The 23,647-nt window shown below is 38.9% G+C and overlaps 1 protein-coding gene across 23 annotated transcripts in view; it reads left to right on the top strand.

Annotated features, from left to right (window-relative positions):
- ZC3H12C (zinc finger CCCH-type containing 12C) overlaps positions 1 to 23,647 on the top strand; it is a 176,481-nt gene that overhangs the window by 105,639 nt on the left and 47,195 nt on the right. For 5 of the 23 annotated variants that reach the window (XM_077893391.1, XM_077893392.1, XM_077893396.1 and 2 more), the window contains one exon: positions 11,659 to 11,763. The exons of 16 other annotated variants lie outside the window; for them this stretch is intronic. Coding sequence is in view for 2 of the 7 variants with exons in the window: in XM_077893389.1 (XP_077749515.1) it covers positions 22,404 to 22,427 (24 nt within the window). In the remaining 5 variants the exon portion in view is untranslated. Of the gene's footprint in view, positions 1 to 11,658; positions 11,764 to 20,115; positions 22,428 to 23,647 lie in introns of those variants that run through there. 2 more of the 23 variants (XM_077893389.1, XM_077893401.1) reach the window with 2 other exon arrangements.

The raw sequence follows: 23,647 nt of genomic DNA on the forward strand, positions 1-23,647 counted from the left end.
GCCTGATGTAGGACTCAATCCCGGGTCTCCAGGATCACACCCTGGGCCGAAGGCAGGCGCTAAACCACTGAGCCACTCAGGGATCCCCAGAAGTGAATTTTCTAGAACATTTATTCTTAAAGTCTTGCAAGAGCAAAACATTTCAAAACTATTTTATTTACTTTGATTTTTTTGTTCTTGTTGTTTTAAGTAGGCTCCATGCCCAACATAAGGCTTGAACTCATGACCCTGATATTAAGAGTCCCACACTCTACCTGCTGAGCCAGTCAGGTGGCTCATTTTAACTATTTTAAATGGAAAATTTATATGGGAATTTTTATATTTTTCTATCTTCAAATAATATGCAGCTTATAATTTCATTGGTTGTAAAATATAATAATAGTTCACATTTATTGGGTACTAATTCTATGCCAGGCAAAGTATTAAGCACTTTACTTATATTATCTGATTTAGTTTTGCAACAACTCTAGAAGATTTATACTATTGTTTTGCCTGTCTTCCAGGTGATGGAACTGATACCTAGAGATGTTAATTAACTTGGCCAAGGTTATCAAGATTTCTGATTTATTTTAAACTAAATAGCAATACTTGTTATGCTTTTTTTTTCTCCTGTAACATGGCAGGGGCAGAGGGACCTAATGATTTATATTGATTTATATTTTTACTGGGTCTTTTCTCCTTGATGTTAGCTACTCCTTGCTGACATTGTCACTCCCTCTCTCTAAGCTGCTGTGCGTTGTGAAACTGAAGGACAACAGCTAATATTAGGTCTAAAATAAAAGTGTCCAGGCAGTGATTAAGGCCTGAGGCTCAGATAGTCTAGGTTGGAGAACTGAAAAGATGATGCTGCACAGAGATGGCAGGTGAGGGCTCTGAAAGCAAGTAGATGTGGATTTGCATTTCCTAGCTGTGACCTTAGGGAAGCCTTGATTTCTCTTTGACTTCTCATCCATCAAACACTGTGTACTTTTGCAGAGTTGTTTTTACCAAATCAAGATAATGAGTGTAGAAGTGCCTGGCACATAGAAGCACTCGATGTTATTATAGAATGATTTGATTGGACAGAGGTTTTGTTTTGTTTTGTTTTCTAGTCTACTTATTGAAAGGCTCGAAATTGTCTCCTGAGTAATTGGGATTACCGCATATAAAAATTCTGTAAGATCAGGTTTGCTGTTACTGCTTTTAATATGTCCATTTATATTTTAGATTTTTCCAAAGGGCTTTCAAATCTATTACTTCATGTTTTTTAGGGTGAAGCTAAAATTAGTTTTTGTTCTTTGTTCTTAGTCATCTGTACTCATTTACTATTCAAAATTATGTGGGCTTATTTTTATCCTTATTCTGTGACTTAGTCTGTTTCAGATCTTGCCTTTTACTTTATAGCTCATTTTTATTATGTGCTTACAGGGAGTGGGTTTCCCATATAGTTGAGGCTTTCTCCTTCTTGTCAACGTAGACATTTTTTGTTTTACCGTTGAGTTTTCATTTTCATTAATGGTCTCACTGGGATGGTGATCTTAAGTATTGGATACTTTCTGAAATTTTGCTATAATTTTAAATGATTAGTACAGATTTAAAAGGCTTTAAAACGTGCAGTAAATTATCTATTTTGATAAAGTAGGTATTCTGCTGTTGCTAAGATAGTGTAAAGCAACATAAAAGTCGTGGACATAAATATATGTTAAAATTGGCAATATCATGCATAGGAAAAAACAGTTTTAAATAGGAGAAATGTTTTCTAAACTGCATTTCTATTATTTTGACTACTTCATTTTATCTTTTAAAATTAAATTTTGAGTTTACTTAACACATTCACTTTATCACATTTTTAGAATCCAGAAAAAATCTAAAATGATACAGAAAATCATCTATAATTCTCACCTAGAGATAGTTTTGGTATCACTATCTTCGTTTTAAAAATCTTTTAGTCAATATAAACACATCTTTTAAAAAATGTGTATTCATATGTAGTTTTGTATTCATATGCTCATTTAATATGTTTTCCTGTGTTATTAAATATCCTTTTAAATGCTTATTTTTATTGATTGAATGGCATTCATCATACTCAACTACTGAAATTAGTCAAGTTCATATTGTTGAATATTTGGTATGACCAGTCTTTTTTATTGTTATACACAACAGTGTGATAAGTGTCCATGTATATTGATCATTGTACACATCGATTCTATTTTTAACAAATTCCTAGATATGATTATGAAAATTGCTTCCTAGAAAAGTTACACCAATTTATATTCTACTGACATGGCATGAGAGTGTCCATTCTTTGCACCTGTCACCATTTCCTCACACAGCCTATCTTTGTTATTTGATAGACAAGAATGGGCATAATAGTGCTAAGAAGTGCATTCCTTAAGAATGCATTTGAGTTCCATTTCTGACACTTACTGGCTCTGTAATCTTGAACAGTTTTCTTATAATTCCTCTAAGCCTTAGTTTCTATGCAGAATTGTGATAGCAGTACTTATAATCATGATATTATCATCTAATATTATGGTGTGGAGATTAATAGTTGATGTGTATTGAAGCATAAGTCCTTGAGAGATTCTAGCTACCATTATTTGTTATGAGTGAGATTTCTCCTCGTTATATTTTGTAATTTGGTTACCTATATTATACCAGCTATGGCCGGTATAAAGGAAAGTTACTCGTTTTTTAAGTAATCATCTAGCTACCTTACTGAACTTTTTTTATGTACTTTAAATTGTAGGACTTAGTTCTAACATGTTTTCAGTTGAGTCTGTTGATTTTCAGAATATGTATGTAATGGTAATGTAATAATTCAGTTTTTTCAATATTTCAGTTATTTTTTTTATTATCTTATTGCATTGGTTGAAATTAGAAAACAGTGTTGATTAATAGTAGGCATTTGGGCTTACTTCCAATTTTATTATTTTATTTTTTAAAATATTTTATGTATTTATTCATGACAGAGAGAGAGGGGGTGGGGGGACAGAGACACAGAGGGAGAACAGGCTCCATGCAGGGAGCCTTACGTGGGACTCGATCCCAGGTCTCCAGGATCACACCCCAGGCTGAAGGCAGCGCTAAACCGCTGGGCCACTGGGGCTGCCCTTATTTCCGATTTTAATGGGACTTCCTCTCGTATCACTTTTTGAATGTCAGGGCTATTAGGTGTCTCCTACACACACGCACACACACACAAACACATATTCCTGCAAATAACTACAAAAGTTAAATGTGAGAAACTTGAAAATAGACTTCTATGTCATGGAGGAGTCCTTTAAATTATTAAATCCATAAGTATCTTTTAGGTACATCTTCAAAAATATTTTTTCAGTATTTGATTCATATTCTCTTCCTTTTTAATTAAATGTGCAATCAGTTTAAATAAATCTTAAATTTCAGCAAGGCTGAAATAATACTGCTTTAGTGTTTTGCCCCTGGAATAGAACCTTTTATTCAAATGAAGTCTTAGGATCAGGGTTCCAGTGTCCTCCTTATTCAGCCTCTTAGGCATTTTGTAGAACACTGTGAAAACTACTTCCCCTCCAAAAAGATTCAAATAATCTGTCCCCAAAATGACAGTGCTACTAAGCCTGAAGTTTTCAGAGGTTAGGAAATCTACCTTGTGATGTCATGAGGTTTTTATTAAATAGATTTTGTACTGCAGTTCTAATTTAGCATGTTTAAAAAGATGACTAAGTATGGCAGTATGTGCTACATGAAAATATATTCACAAATCTAGGTAGTATCTATCATTAGGTTACTGAAATTTTGGTCCTGGAGTCTTCTTTTTTCTACAGCATTCCATCTATCATTATATCTTAAAATACCATCAACTTGCCAATGACTACCAATGTTATATTTCTCTTTTATGCACCTGTCTTGGGACAACTCCATTTGTATAGCTGTTACAATATGAAATGAAAATTATCTAAAGCAGTTTTTTATACTTCCAAATCTGTTTCTTTCTAAGCCTTCCCTACTTCAGTTAAGTGTTACTACCATCTTCTCAGCTGGTCAAACCAAAAATCTAGAACTTCTTTTTTTTTTTTTTTTTTTTAATTTTATTTATTTACTCATGAGAGACAGAGAAAGAGGCACAGGCAGAGGGAGAAACAGGCTCTCTGTAGGGAGCCTGATACGGGACTTGATCCCAGGATCCTGGGGTCATGACCTCAGTGAAAGGCAGATGCTCAACCACTGAGCCACCCAGGTGCCCCAAATATCTAGAACTTCTTGATTGGTCAGATCCCCTTTTCCTCTTCCACAGCCACCTCAATGGATGAGCCTTTAATCAATTCATGTAATGAATTGAATTAACAAGATTGTTAATATCTTATCAGAAATATCTATTATCATAGAATAAAATCCATCCGGTTAGTATGTATTACTACAATTTGAATAAGCTACGTAATTTACCTTTCTTTTTTTTTTTTAATTTTTTTAATTTTTATTTATTTATGATAGTCACAGAGAGAGAGAGAGAGAGGCAGAGACACAGGCAGAGGGAGAAGCAGGCTCCATGCACCGGGAGCCCGACGTGGGATTCGATCCCGGGTCTCCAGGATCGCGCCCTGGGCCAAAGGCAGGCGCCAAACCGCTGCGCCACCCAGGGATCCCCGTAATTTACCTTTCATATTTATAGAGCTCTTGTGGATAATATAAGTAAGATTAGGCATATATTTGGTTAGTTTTTGTGCCGTCTTTGTTAGGTTTTGTCAACAGAATTATGCTCACTTCTTAAACCAGTGACATGCTTTCCATGGTCTTCAGTGCCCTAGAATTATATAAATGAAGCTGGGTACTTAGAGGTTTTGCTAGAACACATCCATAGAACCTATAGGTGTAACATCCTTTTTCAGGAATGGAATTGTGAGCATAAATCTTTCATAGACTTTCATTTCTTCCATGATATTGACATTTATAACCTTTTCTTAAGTTGGCTTAATTATGGTTTCTTAATTTATTGGCATGAAGATTTATGGGAAGAATCCTTCCATTTCATTGAACATTACATTTGTCTTGTTAGGTATTTGCAGAACTCCCTACTCTTGCTCACAGTTTTAGGATGTTTGTCATTCATTTGTACATGTCGAACCAGCTCTCCATTTCATTAACCAGTTCTACTTTCTCTTTTTGGCTCCTAGTTTATTTCTGCTTTAAATTTTATTACTTTGTTCATTCACCTTTATTTGATTTGCTTGCTCATTTTAATCTTTCCAATTTAAATCTTTAATTCCTTGATTTCTTCTTTTCTATTAAATACCATTAATATTAAATACCATTAATTTTTCCTCAAGTATCATTTTGGCCACATCCCCAGGTTATATTTTTATTTTTCTTTAAACAGTTACTTGGAAGAGAGTTTTAATTTATAGATAATTTGGTTTTGGCTATCTGTTGGTAATGCCTATCTGTGTATCATGGCCAGAGTATATTTCCATTCTCTCTAGGTTTGCAAAAAGGTGGCCTAGTGCAAATGTCTGCCTGTATCTCAACTTTTGAAGTCAGGCAGCCTGTGGTGAATTACTCTGTGAGTACTGGGGATAAGGGTCTTTTTTATTATCCTTGTTGTTGCTTAAATACGTATAAACCCCAGGGTTTAATGCCATCATCATTTAAGGCCTGTGGATGAGAGAAGTAAATCCAATGCTTTGGACATCAGGGCTTTCTGTCATCTTTGTGTAAGTATAGGATGGTGTTAACTTTCAAAATAAGCTCATTTCCCAGTTTGTTTTAAAAGTATTTGAGTTCCTTGCATGGAGCTTCTCTGCTCCTCTACACACCTCTTGGTCCTCGTGTGTTGTCCCCACCCCACTCCCCCGACTCCCCGTGTGTTTGCTAGGATGTCCTGGGGCTGGGAGTTGAGCCAGTGGCTATGGCTTCTTCGTCATCCTCCCTCTGCTCTTCACCAAGTTAATAGTGTGACAGGGAGCGTCTTCTGAATCCTCCCCATTGTCTTCCTCAAGATTGTAAAGCTTCCAAAGTAAAAATTAACTGTTCTTTCCTGACCTGTTGTTTATGGATTGGATGAATAAACTGGCCAAGAGGAAGAGCAGAATCATAGAAATCACTCTCCATTCTTGAATGTGGGCAGTAGTGGCAATTCTAGTGATTCCCATGAGAAAATTAACAAATTACTCTTTTTCTGAAAGAACAAAATGCTTCAAATTACTGCCTTTTTATTTCCCTGGTAAGCTAGCTCCCTACTGTTGGGTGCTCTCTAAGGTCTTCTGATTGCATTGAAGAGAGAGCTGCTGATTGGTCCCAACGCCATACTCCCTCCCCTTTGGAGAAAGGACATCAGCAGGGAACAAGAGACAGCTAATGTCTGAAGTCAGACCCTGCCCGCAGATCACAGAGATTTTCTGTACCGAGAGACTAGATTCAGAGTACAGGAAGCATGTTTAAAGTACGATTTTGAAGAAGCACTAGGAATCAGCTTAGAAGAAAAAAATTTCACAAAATTGATGTTGTGACTTTGGTGGAGGTAGGAAGTTTTAGTGCTGGCCTGGGTGGCTAGGAAGCAGGTGCCAGGTTGGCAGCTGCCGCTTAGCCTCGAGACCACCCCGAGCTGCAAGAGCACCTGAGTGAAGCTGTGGCAGGTGGAGAAAGCACTTTGGAGCTCCTGAGTGACAGCCAGAAGCCAGAATGCCAGTTTGGCAAGTGTGTTGCTGGGTGCTGAGTCTTGGGCCTGAGCATTCCTCAGAATAACAGGGAGATCGTAAGTGTTTATTTCCTACCTTGGTAGCAAACGAGTGCTTAAGCTTTATGTGCACTTCCATAGATGGAGTACTTAGTCATTGATCAGCTCCTTATATAGGCAGGACAGACCCACAGAGATTTACATTTCACCAAAATCCTGGACTAGTTTTCTTCTCACTGTGTGATAGCCTCTTATTCAACTTTTTGTACCATCTCTTAAAAAATAATCAGTCCTGGAAATAACATAAAAAAATTAGTTATTTATCTTAGAACAGCTGGTTCCAAAGACTGATTCATGTGGTTGCCAAATCTTTGCTTTCCAGTGAAATAGTTTTTTGTTTACCAAACCAAATGGGTTAGGAATCTCCTAAGAGTGAGAAAGGCTGGCTCTTTCCTCCCTGCACCCCCTTTACTCCAGGCACGTGGAGGGGGCGGCACGCACACACGCACATACACACATACACAGCAGCAGCATGAAGGAAGAAGGATGCAGGGACGAGGAAGGAGACCCAGGGCCTGGCTAAATAACACTCTTTAAAAAAAAAGATTTTATATATTCATGAGAGAGACGCAGAGACACAGGCAGAGGGAGAAGCAGGCTCTATGCAGGGAGCCCAATGTGGGACTCGATTCCAGGTCTCCAGGATCAGGCTCTGGGCTGAAGGCATCGCTAAACTGCTGAGCCACCCAGGCTGCCCCCTAAATAGCACTCTTATATTTAATAGTCTTTCATCAGTTTCTTTAAGTCATTTGGTTGAACAAGCTGTTCTTATAATATTCAATGAACTTTTACCCCTTCTTCAAGAATACTTCACACTTAGATGTTTAATCATTATTTTAATCATATAAGCATTGCAATACCCTCACTGATCTTACTTTGGGAGTTTTGATTTTGAGGAGAGGGCATCTGGAACGAGCAATGAGGGGAATCTTTAGAGTGAATTCATTGCCAAATGTCCGCATTAAGCCTGTAGGTGTCTCCAAGGCTGGGACAGAAGATTGACGATGTATACATACGATGTATCAGAAGAGGAGGGGGGAGAGCAAGGGAAAAAAAATGAGCCCCCCCGCCCCCGTCTCCAGAGTTTCCAGTGGGAGATGCATTTCTTGCCTTCTGTTCTGAACTCCTGGCAGTCCTGGCCCCCTGGGTCTGTGGGGGCAGGGAAGACCTGTAGAGTTGGGGTGGTGTTAACAGACTTAACTCAGTTCACTTATAGGCAGACGTGCACACCTTTTTTCTCCCTGGCCTCACTGAATCCATTCTCCCGGCTTACATTTCTTAAAAAACAAAACAACAAAAAAAACCCCTTCTCCTTCCCGAACACCCCTCCTCTCAAATATCTTTGTCTTATGCCTTTCCTGCCTAACATTACAAGAATGTGTGTGCCATCCTTTCCTCTTCCCCAAATGCCTGCCCCTGGGCTGGTACTTTTCCCCTGTGGTCTGTGCTTCCTTGGAGCACTCCTGAGTAGAACTGGGGCCTTTTGTGATGTTGGGCGGGAAGAAATTTACATCTTTATACTCCTGTCCTCTCATTGAAATTTAGCATTTCCCTCAATTATGAATGTAAGTAATAAATCCACTACTAATAACAGCATACATGACTTTATCACCCACAGAAAGCATAAATGTTTCCCTATCGTGTCACAGTCCAAATAAATACTCCAAAATACTGTTTTCACTTTTAGCTACTTGAAAATCATGATAGTTATTAGAGTGCCTGCTTCATCTTGTTCTTTTCATGTGTTTGTAAAAAATATGTAAGTCACTAAATTCACAATTTTTACATATTTTATTAACTATATTTTACTATACCTAGCTTCTTTGTAATGCTGTCTGGGTTTTTACATATTTAACAGCATTACTTTGGAAAGAGGTCTGTAGACTTCAGTTGCCTGAGAAGGGGGTATAAGGCACAGAAATGGGGCTGAGAACATCTGTCCATCCCTCTCTTCATCTCACTGAAATAAGTCCTTCCATGGCCACTAAATGCCTTTACCCAGTGTCTTCTTGGTCATTTTGTAGTGTATTTGTGTCATTTGATGCCACCATTTTTTAAATACTTTTTAAAAAATATTTTACTTCCTCTTTTGCCTGGATCCATGGGCTCTATCTTAGATAATATATCCTATTTGTTTTTTTTTTTTCTGCATAACTTTAGATACTAGTCACCTTTTGTTTGGACTATTATAATACCTTCCTAATGCATCATCTTTTAGTTTCTTGCCCCCACCCCCCAAAACTAATGCAGCTGGAGTTATCATCCTAAAATGTAGCTAGAAAACATATCATTCACATTGCCAAAAACCTTCAGGGTTCCCCATTACCTTTCTAAAATGTGGGTAGAAATATAACCTTCTCCTTTTAAAAATTTTAATTCCAGGGTATCCCTGAGTGGCTCAGCGGTTTGGTGCCTGCCTTTGGCCCAGGGCGCGATCCTGGAGTTCCGGGATCGAATCCCGCATCGGGCTCCTGGCATGGAGCCTGCTTCTCCCTCTGCCTGTGTCTCTGCCTCTCTCTCTCTCTCTGTGTCTATCATAAATAAATAAATGAATCTTTAAAAAAATTTTTAATTCCAGTGTAATTAACATATTCCAGTGTAATATTAGTTTCAGATGCATAATTTAGTGAATCAGCACTTCTATACATCACCCCAGTGCTCATCATGACATGTGCCCTCCTGCATCCCCATCACCTGTTTCCCCCCACACACACAAACCCACCTCCCCTCTGGTGACCAGCAATGTAGGGTTAAGAGTCTAGTCTGTTTCTTGGTTTGCCTCTCTCTTTTCCCTTTGTTTTGTTTCTTAGATTCCACATAAGAGTGAAATCATACAGTACTTGTCTTTCTCTGACTTAGCATTATGCTCTCTAGCTCCATGTTGTTGCAATGGCAAGAGTTCACTCTTTTTTGTGGCTAATATTCCATTATATATATATATATATACACACACACACACACACACACACACACACATATACATACACATACACACCATCCTTTTTATCCATTCATCTATGGATGATGGACACTTGGGCTGGTGTCATGATTTGGCTGTTGTAAGTAATGCTGCAATACACACTAGGGTGCATGTATCCCCTTGAGTTAGTGTTTTTGTAATCTTTGGGGTAAATATCTAGTAGTGCAATCGCTAGATTTTAGGGTAGCTCTATTTTTAACTTCTCGAGGAGCTTCCACACTGTTTTCCACAGTGGCTGCACAGTTTGCATTCCCACCAACAGTGCGAGACGGTTTCCTTTTCTCTGTATCCTCAGCAACACTTGTCTGTTTCCTCTTCATCCTCAGCAACACTTGTCCGTTTCCTCTTCATCCTCAGCAATGCTCGTTCCTTGTGGTTTTCATTTTAGCCATTCTGACAGGTTTGAGGTGATACTGTGGTTTTCATTTTCATTTCCCTGATGATGAGTGATGTTGAGCATCTCTTCATGTCAGTTGGCCATCTGGATGTCTTTGGAGAAATGTTTATGTCTTCTGCCCATTTTTAATTGGATTATTTGGTTTTTGGGTGTTGTGTAAGTTCTTTATATGTTTTGGATACTAGCTCTTTATCAGATATGTCATTTGCAAGTATCTTCTCTTGTTCAATAAGTTGTCTTTTAATTCTGTTGATTGTTTCCTTTGCTGTGTAGAAGTTATTTTGATGTAGTCCCAATAGTTTATTTTTGCTTTTGCTTCCTTTGCCTCAGGAGACATTATCTAGAAAAATATTCCTGTGGCCAATGTCAGAGACATTACTACCTTTGCTCTCTCCCATTCCTTTTTTTAAAAAACCTTCAGTAGTTTCCCAGTACCAGAGTTGAACTTTGGCATGGCTTTCAGAACTTCCCATGAACTCAATACATCGTGACTTTCTAGCCTCTTCTATAGCACTATTACTTACACAGTGTTCTGCATATTTTATTATCTCTCACATCTCTGGGCCTTTGCTCCTGTTGTTCTCTGGGCAAAAATCCTTTCTTTCCATACCTTACCTTGCTCCCCATCTTCCCCCAAGCACAGATGCATGTACCATAGTCTGTATGGGACTGTGTTGCCACCATCCATCTCCACAGCTTAATATGTCACCTCTCCAGACCTTCTCCAACCATAGCCAATGTCCTTGTCTCTGGTACTGACTGATATCTCTGTTAGAAGCATTAATTTTAATATACCCTAGGCTTTCTAGATATTCATTTACCTGGTTTCCCTAGTACAGTTTATACTCCTTAGAATAGCACCTGGATAGGTGTTGATGCAGTCTCTCATCCTCATTCAGCATTATTCCTCTGATGTAGCAGCCTTTCAAATACATATTTCTTTAGTGAGCGCATGAATTCACAGCTTACTGGCTTACCCTCTCACCCAGTTTGGTTGGGTAATCATGGAACATGCTGCTCTTTTCTTGCCCGACACCACTGTATTATTTCTTAAATGTATACAGTTTTAGAATGAAATGGGATCAACTAGCTAACATTTAACATCTTAAATGCCCTAAGAACTGATGTACTCTATAAGTAATGATACTATTCTCAATAAAAATCCCTGTCATAAGAATCTCTTTTTTTTCATAGAAGATTTTGTTAAATAGCAGTTATTTAAGGGAAAAAAATCATCATGGCTTTAATTTCTCAGTAGTTAATAACTTCTAGATCTTAGGAGAAAGCTAACTCAAGAAAGTGTAGCAATTTATTACCTGGGGAGAGTTCCGTGGCAAGAAATTAAAATATTAATGAAATTATGTTAAGAGAGAAGTGGGAGGGGATCGCTGCTCCTTGTCTAGAGCTACTTATTTTAAAATAATTTTTCAAAGCCTACCATCTAAATTGTTAAACTGAAAGAAATGTCTCATTTTCAATAAGAAATCCTTGCTTCCTTTCAGGTGTCTTACTGGTTTTGTTTCTTTTTTTTTTTTTTCCTAATTATATTTCCATTTTCTCCCTCCTCCCTTTACTCCTGCCCACCGTCAGACCATTGTGTTTCTTCTGGATCACTGGCTCCTTCTGGATGACTTTCATGCTTATGTTCCTTCTCGGCTTTCCATCAGCATCCCCTGATTATCTTCACTGGCCGAGGTATTTGTGACCCTTACATCTTCAGTAGCCTTTCTTACAAAAAAGCATGGGTATGTTTGGCCTTTCAAAACTAAATGTTACCCCCCCCCCCCGAGAAACATTGCTCTAAATTATTAATTTAACAAGACTCATATGGTAAGATCATGAACAAAGGCATAGCATGAGGCATTTGAACTCCAAGTGGCTTGAGTTTTTGGTTGTGTAAACATGTGGTAAGAAGAGCTAGTGGGACACCATCATACTCTTTGTCTCCATAGTCTGTCTTGTCATTAGTAAAGAGAGAACTTTTTGAAAGTGAGAACATAAAATAATAAGAATCAAGTTTTCTGGGGTTTTTTGTTGTACAATTTCACTTTTCCCATAAACTTTAAGATAATACTTAGCATTTACTATGTGCCAAACACTGTTCTAAGTTACCTTGTGTACTAGACCATTTAATCTTCATAATAGCCCTATGCTGTTGGTGGTGTGTTACTCACATTTTCTAGTGGATAAAACTGAGACACAGAGCAGTTAAATAACTTGTCCAAGTTACTCAGTTGTTGGGAGATGGTATGGTATGATGTTGGTTTTTATATTTATAAATTATAATCTCTTCCTCTTGCCCATCCTCTATTCTTTGGACCCCATGCTGGAGTAAACTCTTACCTGGAATTTATAATAGAGATTCAGAGACATGTTTCAGAATAGCACTAAATCAGATCTTTAGAAATAGTGGTACCTCCATAGGAAAGCATGGCCCAATCTAGTCCAGTTCTATTTGGTACACTGAGCAATTGGTTTGTCATTGAGACAGAGTTTGAATGGGATACCATATCCTTTTTCTAACCTCAAAATAGGGGTGCCCAAATATGGCAAAGCAGATAAATTAAGGAAAGTGACAAGCTAGTCTTACAATTATTGATATAAAAATTCTTGGAAATATCAGCATATATAATCCTCTCAAAATGTAATTGTGTTTCTATATTAGACACTATTAATATAAGTCACAATGTTAGTCAAAAAAGTGTGATCATCTTAAAATCTGAATGCTGCCCACATTCCTGATTTTTTTTCCTAAATTTTTCATGTAGGAGAAAAACATATTTCTATAAATGACTTTTCAAAGGCTCTATATAGTGTGGTGTGTATGTGTATAGATGTAGATAAGCAAGTAGTTACATATAGCTAACACTTCCTGAATGCTTACTATGTGCCTGACTTCACTCTCAGGTTCTTATATTTATTAGCTCATTCAGTTTCAAAACAGCCATATTCTATTTTTTTTTTTTTTTTACAATTGAGAAAAATGAGGTACAGGGAGGTAAATTTGCCCAAGGTGATATATATGTATGTTGTATATATATATACAACACACACGTAGATATACAACATACAAATATACCAATAATAAAACTCTAGAGGTGTTCCCATCAATATTGGGGACAATGCAAAATAGCCAATTAATGCACTGTAATTAGACAAAAATATGGAAGAAGAGTTATAAAAATTGGTAAGGAAGAGGCCATCTGATGATTTTATGTCATATATACCTGGAAATCCCCAGAGCCTCAGTGAAGCACTGATACCAAGGAGGCACCTGGCACCAAGGAGGTGCCCAATTGCTGAGTGAAGCTGGTATTAAAAACTGCAATTGAGATCTTGAAGATCTTTATCTTGATAAAGGCGCAAAGAGGTCACTGACATACCTAGTTTTCTTTTTTTTTTTAATTTTTATTTATTTATGATAGTCACAGAGAGAGAGAGAGAGAGAGAGAGAGAGACAGGCAGAGGGAGAAGCAGGCTCCATGCACCGGGAGCCCGACGTGGGATTCGATCCCGGGTCTCCAAGATCGTGCCCTGGGCCAAAGACGGGCGCCAAACCGCTGTGCCACCCAGGGATCCCCATACCTAGTTTTCTAAAGTTTTATATGAATAAAATAATTTTTTGGACACCAGTAGTAACTAATCAATAAATAAATGAGAGAAGGGGGGAGAAACCTTCATTCACAGCAATAAGACAAAAAATATTTTAAGATAAGCTTAGTAAGAAATTTATGTCTCTCATGAGGAAATCTAGGGAACTGTATTGAAAGAAAAAATTTCAGTAAGTTCTTTTTTGTAATTTACAAACTATCCTATGAATTTCGGGTGTACGTCATAGTGATACAATATGTTTATACAGTACAAAATGATCCCCATGAAAAGTCTAGTTACCATCAGTCAGCCTACAAAGTTAGTACAATATTCTTGACTACATTCCCATTCTGTACATTAGGTCTACATGGCTTATTCATCATGTAGTTGGAAGTTTGTACCTCTTAATCCCCTTTATCTATCTTGCTCACCCCCAACCCTTCTGCATTGGGTAACCACTAGTTTGTATCCTGTTCCTGTGAATCCGTTTCTATTTGTTTTGTTTTTTTAGGTTCTGCCTGAGTGAAATCATATGTTATTTGTCTTTCTCTGACTTATTGCACTTAGCATAATGTCCTCCAGGTCCATCCATAGTGTTGCAAATGGCAAGGTCTCACCCCTTTGTATGGCTGAGTAATATTTGTGTATGTACCATATCATTCTTGATTCAACAGTTGAACAAATCAGCGTACTATTAAAGCAAGTATTACCATAGCATGGTCTCCACCAAACTCCCAACAGCTTTTTGGTTAAAATCTGTCAAAATAATTGTAAAGTATCTGGAAGCATGTACATGTAAAAATAGCCAGGATAAAAATATGAAAACAAGGAGAAAAAATGTAATGAGAGAAGACTTGCACATGCAGGGTTCCCAATATATTATAAGTTTCCAGCCCTGATACATGGTACAGGCACAGAACTAGGAGATCAATGGGACACAAATGGAACTGTGGAAATAAGCCCAGGTTTACAAGACATTAGTATAAAATAGGGTCCTATTACTCCCTTTGCTCAAACTCTCCGAAGGTTTTTCATCTGAGAATATGAGCCAGGGCCTTAGTGGGATCTATGATCTTGCTTCTCAAGATAGGATCCATGGGCCAAGGGCAGTGGCGTCCGCTGTGAGCGTGTTAGGAGGCAGAGTCTCTGGCTTCCCAAACCAGAACCTTGAAGATCTTCACAGAGCAGATGCTATGTAAAGTCTGAGAAATGTTGCCCTTCAGAGCTCCATGTGACCTGGCTTCTCCTGAGGGTCTCTTCTGCCCTCCACCTTCTGACTCCCCTCCCTGCTCACTTACCACCAGTATGACTGGCCAGGTTGCTGCTACACACACACACATACATTGAGGGCTTCATTGAGGTGTCTGCACGAATCTCACCTTATCAGAGAGGCCTTCCCTGACTCAGAGTTTCCTTCTAGCCTTTAACCATCATCACCTGGTATGTATGTACCGTTCATGTTCCATCGCTCCCCCTGTGAGCTTGGTGACAGAGAGGGGCTTGCTTCGTGCTCACTGTATCCCCAGCAACTGGCACCAAGGAGGTGCCCAATTGCTGAGTGAAGCTGGTATTAAAAACTGCAATTGAGATCTTGAAGAGTCCCGTAGAGAGGGAGAAATTCACGCAACTCTTGTTGTTCATTGTAGTTACAATCTGTGAAGTTGCTGAAATGATGAACCATCAGTCCTCAAGGAAATACAAGACTACGTTCCTGTGAGCCTCTGGTCAGAACATTCTCATGGGCCCATCAATACATAGCTTGTTGTATGCGTGTTGCTGTTTAAAGACACCTTATTTAAGATCTGCTGACTCGTGAATGCTTGAACTTGGAGCCAGCAGCGCGGGAACTCCTGCCCGCCCAAAGCTCACCTGCCTCGCATCCCTTCTCTGTCAGGCACCTGCAAGCCCTCCCGCACTTAAGAGCACTGGCCAGCACTCGGGGGCTAGGCTTGGGAGCAGTTTACATGGCAAAATCTCCAACAAACACTCCCGAATGCAAAAAGACCTAACACCAAGTGGTATTTTTTGGGACATGTGACTACAGTATGAGAGCTTAGAGCAGGAGGCAAAGCCTCACTTGGTTCAGCCTCAGCTGGAATGTCTCCTCAGCAACTCAGATTTTTTGCCTCTCTGCACACGCGCATGTCCACGGAATGACTCTGAAGCACCAAGAGTATTAATTTGGAGATTACAAATACATTTCTACGAGTAGGCAAATCTGCAAATGCAGAATCTGCAAATAATGAGGACCAACCACACATCCTTCTTTCAATAAATATTTATTGAGTTTCTCTCTGCTCTGCTCCCAGAATTATCCACCACTCAGACATTTATTGAGTCCTGGCCTTATGCCAAGCCCTGTGCGCCACTCAAATAATCCAAAGATAAATTTAACCATGTTCCAGGGAAGGTTTCCTGGCAGAGTTGGGTCTTAGCGGAGTCTTCAGTAGTAATGAGTAGGATTTTAATATGTGAAGCTGTGGAGAAAGGTATTTTAGAAGAAAGAAGCTTTAAGTCACTGGGCTTCTTAAACTTGGGTGCCCATTAGACTCATCTGGCCTATGGCCAGTCCAGAAAATAAACATATGTAGGTGTGAGACTCTGGCAGCAGTCTATTTAAAATCTTCCCAGATGATTCTAGTGTGCAACCAAACTGAGAGAAATGTTGCTGTAAATACTCATGTTTGGGTAGAATATAGGTTATGTGAAGGGAAGGACAAATAAATCTGGAAAAGGGATTTTGACCCAGATATTGAAATGCCATCATTTATTTAGCAAACATCTATTAAGTGCCCGCTGTGTGTCAGGCACTTTGCAGGGTCCTGGAGACACACCAGAAAACAAGACAGGAATCCCTGCCTTGTTAGAGTTTACGGTCAAATGGTGTTGGCAGCTGTTTAGGATGATTCATGTTCTAAATTTAACTTATTATAGTATACGATGATTTGCATTTAGAAGGAATCTTGTCCTAAATGCTCAGAAATCTAAATTATTACATCGCCCTCTGATATGAATAGAACTCTATAAAGAGAAACTCTGTTATAAACTTCTGTGCTGATTTCACTCAGCATTGTCTAACACAACCATTTATTTTGTCAGCCTCTCAATGTTTTTTCGATTGCTTGCACACCAGGACAGTTGTCTAAAACCAGTAGTGTGCAGTAATTTAGAATCACTGGTATGAGGTCCATTGGAAGTACTGACTCAGGCATTTCATTCTGCCATCTTAGAAGAATTGGTATGTAAGGCATTATTTCTGTCTTGATTATCAATAGGAATTTAGCTGGAACTCATAATAAGAAGAACTTCTATTGGGTCATAGCTGATTTGTAGTTGCTTTCGTATTGTTCACTGCATACCATGCTTTTTTTCCCCTGAGTTCCTTTACACAGTACACTCTTAACACACTCTTCCAGACCATTTGTAAGAACAGACGGACCTCATGATAGAGCTTTCATTTAATCTTCATAGCCTGACTCTGCCAATCTCTCTTTTCCCAATGCTCCTGACCAAGCAGTGTTTGAATTAGTTTGCTAAGTAAAATAATTTAATGCCTAAAGAACAAGCCCTGTGCCCATCCTCAGCTGGGATGGATAGCCTGGAGATAGAAGGATGTACACAAATGAGCATATACTGGATAGAAAATGGCATAGACCATGGGATTGGTAAAGGTCCATAGCATCAGGAGAGAAGAGTTGAGTTCTGACCAGGCTTGGATGATGGTGTTGTGAATATTATCATTACTCTAACAGGCAAAGTGTCATTAAGTTGTTAGAATTCAGAGAACATCTTGTGTATATTTTATATAAAATCACACTTTTGGTCAGCTTTTCCTCAGAGTTTCAGTATACTTAATATAACTGTATTTTATTAATATGGATGATAGCATGTGCTTTCTACACCTCTTTTAAAATAACTTATGGCTTTTTTCCATCATGAATTTTCTCTCCCTTACTCCCTTATTCATGAGCTGTGTTAATAACCTGTTCCATCGGCGTTTAGGATATCATTGATATTCCCTGAGCTTTTCTAAAATTCCTTGATTATTTACGAGTTTGATGAGAGTTGAAGATCATCTTTTTAAAGTCCTATTTGTTTAATGAATTTTTTAAACTACTGCATGGGAAGTTAATACTGGGAAATAATTGAAGTCTTATACTGTGGGTTATGTTGTCACTTAAAATGACTGCGGAAAAGTGTTTCTTTTAGGCCACAAGGAAGAGATAACTATTTGGGGGGATTTGTTTAGTATTTGTCTCTGAAGCCTAAAGAGAATTGAGGTTTGTTCACTCTGAGTGATATGGCACTGAAAGATTGTCAGACCTGTAGAATTTTTATTTTGAGAAACATTATCTTTCCTCTTTGTTACAGAATTTTTTTATTTTATTTTTTTTTTTTTATGATAGTCACACACAGAGAGAGAGAGAGGCAGAGACATAGGCAGAGGGAGAAGCAGGCTCCATGCACCGGGAACCCGACGTGGGATTCGATCCTGGGTCTCCAGGATCACGCCCCGGGCCAAAGGCAGGCGCCAAACCGCTGCGCCACCCAGGGATCCCTTTTTCTTTATTTTTTAAAACCTTTCCCTTCATGTGTGTTTTGAAGTAGTTGATCAGTTAATTTATATCAGTCTTTTTATCATTTTTTTCTGTAATAGTTCTTTATAGCAAAGCTTTTGTTGACTGTTGTTTGAAGGCAATGTTTTTCCTGCCTTAGCCCTGAACCAATTGAGAAATAGACAAAGAGGCCAGGCAGATGGACATCAAAATAGCCCCCCCCCCCTTTTTTTAATAGAATGATTGCAGGACATGACTTAAGAGCTCAGCTTGAAGGGCTTAATGACATTGAACCCTCCAAATTAGAAAGCTTTAACCACCTAGTCTCAGGCAGTGCTGGGGAGCAAGGCAGCCATGGACTCTCTGCCCCTGGGCAGATCCCAAAGAGACAAGTTCAGAGGAAGGGACCAGGCTTTTCTCACAGAACTCCTCTTCCCAGACTCACCCACCAGATGAGTCATCCTCCAGTGAGGAGGCTGAAGCCAGAGCAGGAGACCACAGTAAGAGGCCTGCTCTCTCAGTCTGCAGCTGCCCTGAGCATTGACAGTAGCCTCAGTGGGAGAACCAGGGCTACAGGGACATTGCAGAGAGCTGAGGGCTCTTGGGAAGGTCATCTTGACATTAAAGAGAAAACCTGCCCGGGAGCACTTCTGTTCACATGTTAGTACCTGATTGATTTTGCTCCATTCTCTTACACTGTGTGTGTAAGTTAGGTTTTTTTGTTGGCTCTTTTTATTTTTTTAATTCTCAAAAATAATACAAGTTTTTGCTGAAATTTTAACATTTCCACCTTTAGAGGACAATTGGGAAAATCTGATAGGACAGCTTTGTTTCCATGGGGTTATTGTGAGGATCAAGAGAGATTGTATATTCATTGGGGAACAAATCCATATTAAGAGAAAGGTACCAGGAAGTGGGCTCGCTACACCAGTGATCAAGATGATTGATTCCAAAGATGAGCAGCAAGGCCCACGTGTTCACCTTCAAACTTCAGCCAATGGGCCAAGGTCCTCTCCACATAGTTGAAGCTCCTAACGTTGGACACACCACTGGCCCTGACAGATGCTCGTGTGCTCCCAGAACCACGTGCTGCCTCCCGTTCTGTCTGTACACCCCAGGTACTGGGGTGCCCCACGCAGAGCCCAGGGTAGTTGTTTGTATTTGCTTTGTGGTGGCAAGTGGACCAGGGCCTGTGACTGAGAAAGCCAGACGGGGCTTTTCACCTACAGATGTTTTAATGTGCTTAACATTATCCAATACTAGCAACCAAGATAGTATAAATACCACAGCAGGATCTGATTAGCTTTTTCAGATCACTGCCTTTATTTGCTGTTTGCAAAAAAGCTTAATCCAGTGCTAGAGATCAGGCTCCCCGTTGAGCCCTTGGGTAGTTTTCTTTCCTTTGTGTTCATGGTGGCAGGAATTAGTGAGAAGATTCCTCTTCCTCCTCCTCCTCTTCCCCCCCCCCCCCCCCCCCCGAATTAAAGCTAGAAGGTAGTAACTATAGTAGCAAGGGATAAAGAGAAGAAAGCAAGCCCAGGGCAAAAGAGAAGACTTTGTATTCATACTAAATAGTTTACTTTTTATACACAAAAAAATTTTATTATGAATTCATAAACACTGACCTCACTGACTCGTCAGTGCATAGCTTAAGTTTCATTAGGTTTTAGTTGTAATCACTTTGCATTAATGTCTAGTTTTAGTTTTGTTTTTTTTTTTTTTTTTAATTTATGATAGTCACACAGAGAGAGAGAGAGAGAGGCAGAGACACAGGCAGAGGGAGAAGCAGGCTCCATGCACCGGGAGCCCGACGTGGGATTCGATCCCGGGTCTCCAGGATCACGCCCTGGGCCAAAGGCAGGCGCTAAACCGCTGCGCCACCCAGGGATCCCTAGTTTTAGTTTTTATCTTACTAAATCAAACTCGGTTTTACCAAAAGAAGTACATTTACCAACCGTCCGACTGACCTTGATTTATATTTCTCACTCCTTTTACTCATGAAATTTCAAAAAAGAAATACCACTACACCACTTAAAAAAAAATTTTAAAAGATACATTTTAACTCTCTTCATTTCTGTGTTCATATGTTTACCCAAGACGTAAAATTTGAATTCTGGGTAATTCTCCTTATAATTTGCAATAAACTGTAATATTAAAGCATTAATATTATCTTTAACAGGCTTCTATGAGACCATAGGTTTAACCAATGCAGAAACATTTCTGCAACCCTTGGCAAAAGAATAGTTTTCCTTTAGAAATTAGTTTGGCATGCAGACATAATAATAATAATAATAACGGCATTTAGGTTAAAATATCTTTACAGATTTTGAAATTTCTAACATTTTGGGAATGATATGCTTTCATAAAATATTAAGCTCTTTTGAGGAAAACTGCAAGTGGTGATGTAAAGCATACTTTGTATTTTTTATTTCTGGTAACAGTAATTTCTTTAGGCTTTTAGTATGCATAATGTTCAATGTTTTCTTCAGTGAGATAACTGAAAAATTTTAACTATGTAGAGTAGACCTTCTCTCTCTTACGGTTGTAAACAGAGAACATCTTCTTTACACTTGAGTGGGCACGGTAAGTCCCAACAGATACTACTTTTCCCCCAAATATTCCCAACTGAGCATCCTTGGTATTTGTATATGTGTGAAGAGAGACTGATTTAGGTGGTTTGGGGTGCTTTACCCAAATCTTATATCTTGGAAAAGTCTAGGCTCTGTGTAATTCAGCCTATATCAGAAAGTTGTGGAAGCAGCTCTTGCCTTCGCTCTTGTCATCTGTGCTGGAATGAAAAGTGGATGTGTGCATGTGTGGGCGTTTGGGGGGGCGCTATTCACAGAAGTAGGGAGTAGGACAGCTGTACGTGTCTTTTTCCTTTAGCGGAGAGCTAGTTTCACAACACCTAATGGTGTTTACATTTTGATTGAACTTTTGTAATAACCAGAGACCACTCAAAATGTACATTATGCAGCTCTCAAAAGCAAGTAGCCCTGGCATTATAAATACTGCAGTCTGGAACTGTGGAAATAAATCTGGGGTAATAAGCTTCCTCCCGGAGGGGCCAACTTGTATATTCTTCAAAAATACTACATTATTTCTTCTTCATAAAGTTAACTAGCTCCTGAGCTGACATTTGAGTATTACTCTGAAGAAATTTTATGAAAAATCAAATGCTTTTAACAGGTATAATATATTATGTATTAACATAAGGAAAGCTTTTAAGGACCTGAGTAACTAGAACCCATAATAAAAGAATCTTACATTGCAGTTGGACATGCATATATGGTGGGCTATGCTGGTGATTTAGGTTGAAGTTAAATAGTTTTGTCTATAAGTACAGTTTGGATGACACATTTGGCACACAGTTGAATCACACTTGTTTTATCTTCCTACACTGTGCTTTTAGTGAACTTTGTAAAATTCTGTTTGTAAGCCCTTAAGCCTTCGTCTTTTGCAATCTTACTTTCATTATCTCTCTCCTTTTTTTTTCATTTTATTGCTTTGCAGCAAATTAATATCTAAAAATGTTTCAGATATCCTAGTGTTTGCAGGGAAATAGTTTTACTAGAGCCTTCTGTCCCACTTCACTGCCAACTCATTAAAGAGAAGGGATTAATGCAGTAGGAATTGCTACTTTGACACACCTCCTGTTCCTTATTTCTCAGAACCCAAAAGCTAATAGACTGCAGTAAGCCTCAACTTTTTGGAAACCTGCAACTTTTACTACTTGAAAATATAATTGGTTTCTTTGTTTCGTGCATGAAAAACAAGGAGGAAAAGCTGAAGGCTGCCCAAGCCAGGTGTTTCTTGTTGGCAGCCTGCTGCCTAATGACTGGGCTCCCAAAGAGCAGCTGCCTACCAGTCGGCTTTGTCTGGCCTATTGTTGGAGCACACCCCTCGTTAATACACATGCTGCCCCGGGCAGACCCCGAGAATGACATCAACTTGCTTATCTTAGAGACCTGCGAACCTGACCCCGGGTGCTGAGGTTGGCTTGCATCTGCCCGGCCAACTAATTGTGAGCTCTCTGGCCTGTGATTGGCTGTTACTCTACTCGGTAATAGGTTAAGCAAAGACATTGCCATTCCATCTGTTCAACCATTCATTGTTCTTCTTGCCTGCCTGCAAGTCTGCAGCTAAAACTGTGTTAAGGAGCTACTGCTGAAGCTGCTGCAGAAACCAATGTCTTTGTATTTTCCTGCTAACGTGAGTATCTGGGCTGCTTAATGCCTCACCAGGTAACTTTGCTAAATATTGAGAGTATTAATTTGAACTCTGTAAAGGCCAGAAAACCCCTCAAATGAAAAGCTACAAATTTTTCCATAGTGCCAAAATACAACAAAATTCTCTTATGTAGATTATGTCTAGAGTCATATAAATAATGACAGCTTCACAAATGTTTGCAAGGCATTAGGCATGGCATGTGATCATTTGGTGCTTAAAGATAAGTTATAATAGGTTCTGATGTTTTGATAAACAATGAATTTGGGTTTTATATTGTCACATTCTTACGTTTCTTCAAGTGTCACAATCAGACTTAAGCGATGTAAGCTGGTAGTAAGATTTGATAATTTTTTTTTCCATTGTCTTAAAAATCTAGCTGGGAGAGATGGGTTGACATACAGGTAGATGTTTCCGACAGCTTGTTGTAAATATGATGACGAAGCAGCCACCTGCTTTGTCAGCAGTTTCAGTAGTCACCTGTAGTTTCTAATTTCTCCCACCTTTCCCCGTCCCCCCCACCCCCGCCCTGCATTAGTTTGAAATATTAAATTGAAGGTGTCATTGAAGGGACGACTGCTTGCAGGAGTTCTGTAATGGGGAAAGGAGGAGGAGACAAAGACGTTCATCTATCAGTTGGGAGGGAAAGAGTGAGCATAAAGGGTTAAAAAGAGGTTTTCATTTCTACCACATGCCCTATTGTGTGAACATATGCATGAGTCTATTGAAAGTTTTCAGAAGATGGGCAGGCCACCAGTTGCTGGTCTCCTGCAGTTCCAGTAGACATCTGTTGCCCCAGAGCATTAACCAATCTGTTCAAAGGGACATCCTTCCTTTGTTAGCCAGAGGGATGCAGACAACAGCACTCACTGAAATACAATGGTAATTAAATACACAGAGACTACAGCAGTAGGTATTTATTACATATTCATTATTTTATTTTCATTGTTCTCATAGTACTACCATTTGGGTAACAACCAGAACCCACTTTATGGCATTGTAACTTTTATGTTACAAACAAGCAAATTGATTTAACAACTTTGTGGTCTAATATTCCTAATTAATGTGAGGCTTTTTATAATTAATTTTTTTTTTTTTGCCACTGGATTTGAGGTGAAGGATTATCCAAGTCATCTAATGAGAACTTTCAAAGATCTCACCAAATGGGGGAATTGGGAATTGGAATTTCTAGTAAATAACCATAT

Source organism: Canis aureus, chromosome 3, assembly GCF_053574225.1.
Source record: "Canis aureus isolate CA01 chromosome 3, VMU_Caureus_v.1.0, whole genome shotgun sequence".
Lineage (NCBI taxonomy): Eukaryota > Metazoa > Chordata > Mammalia > Carnivora > Canidae > Canis > Canis aureus.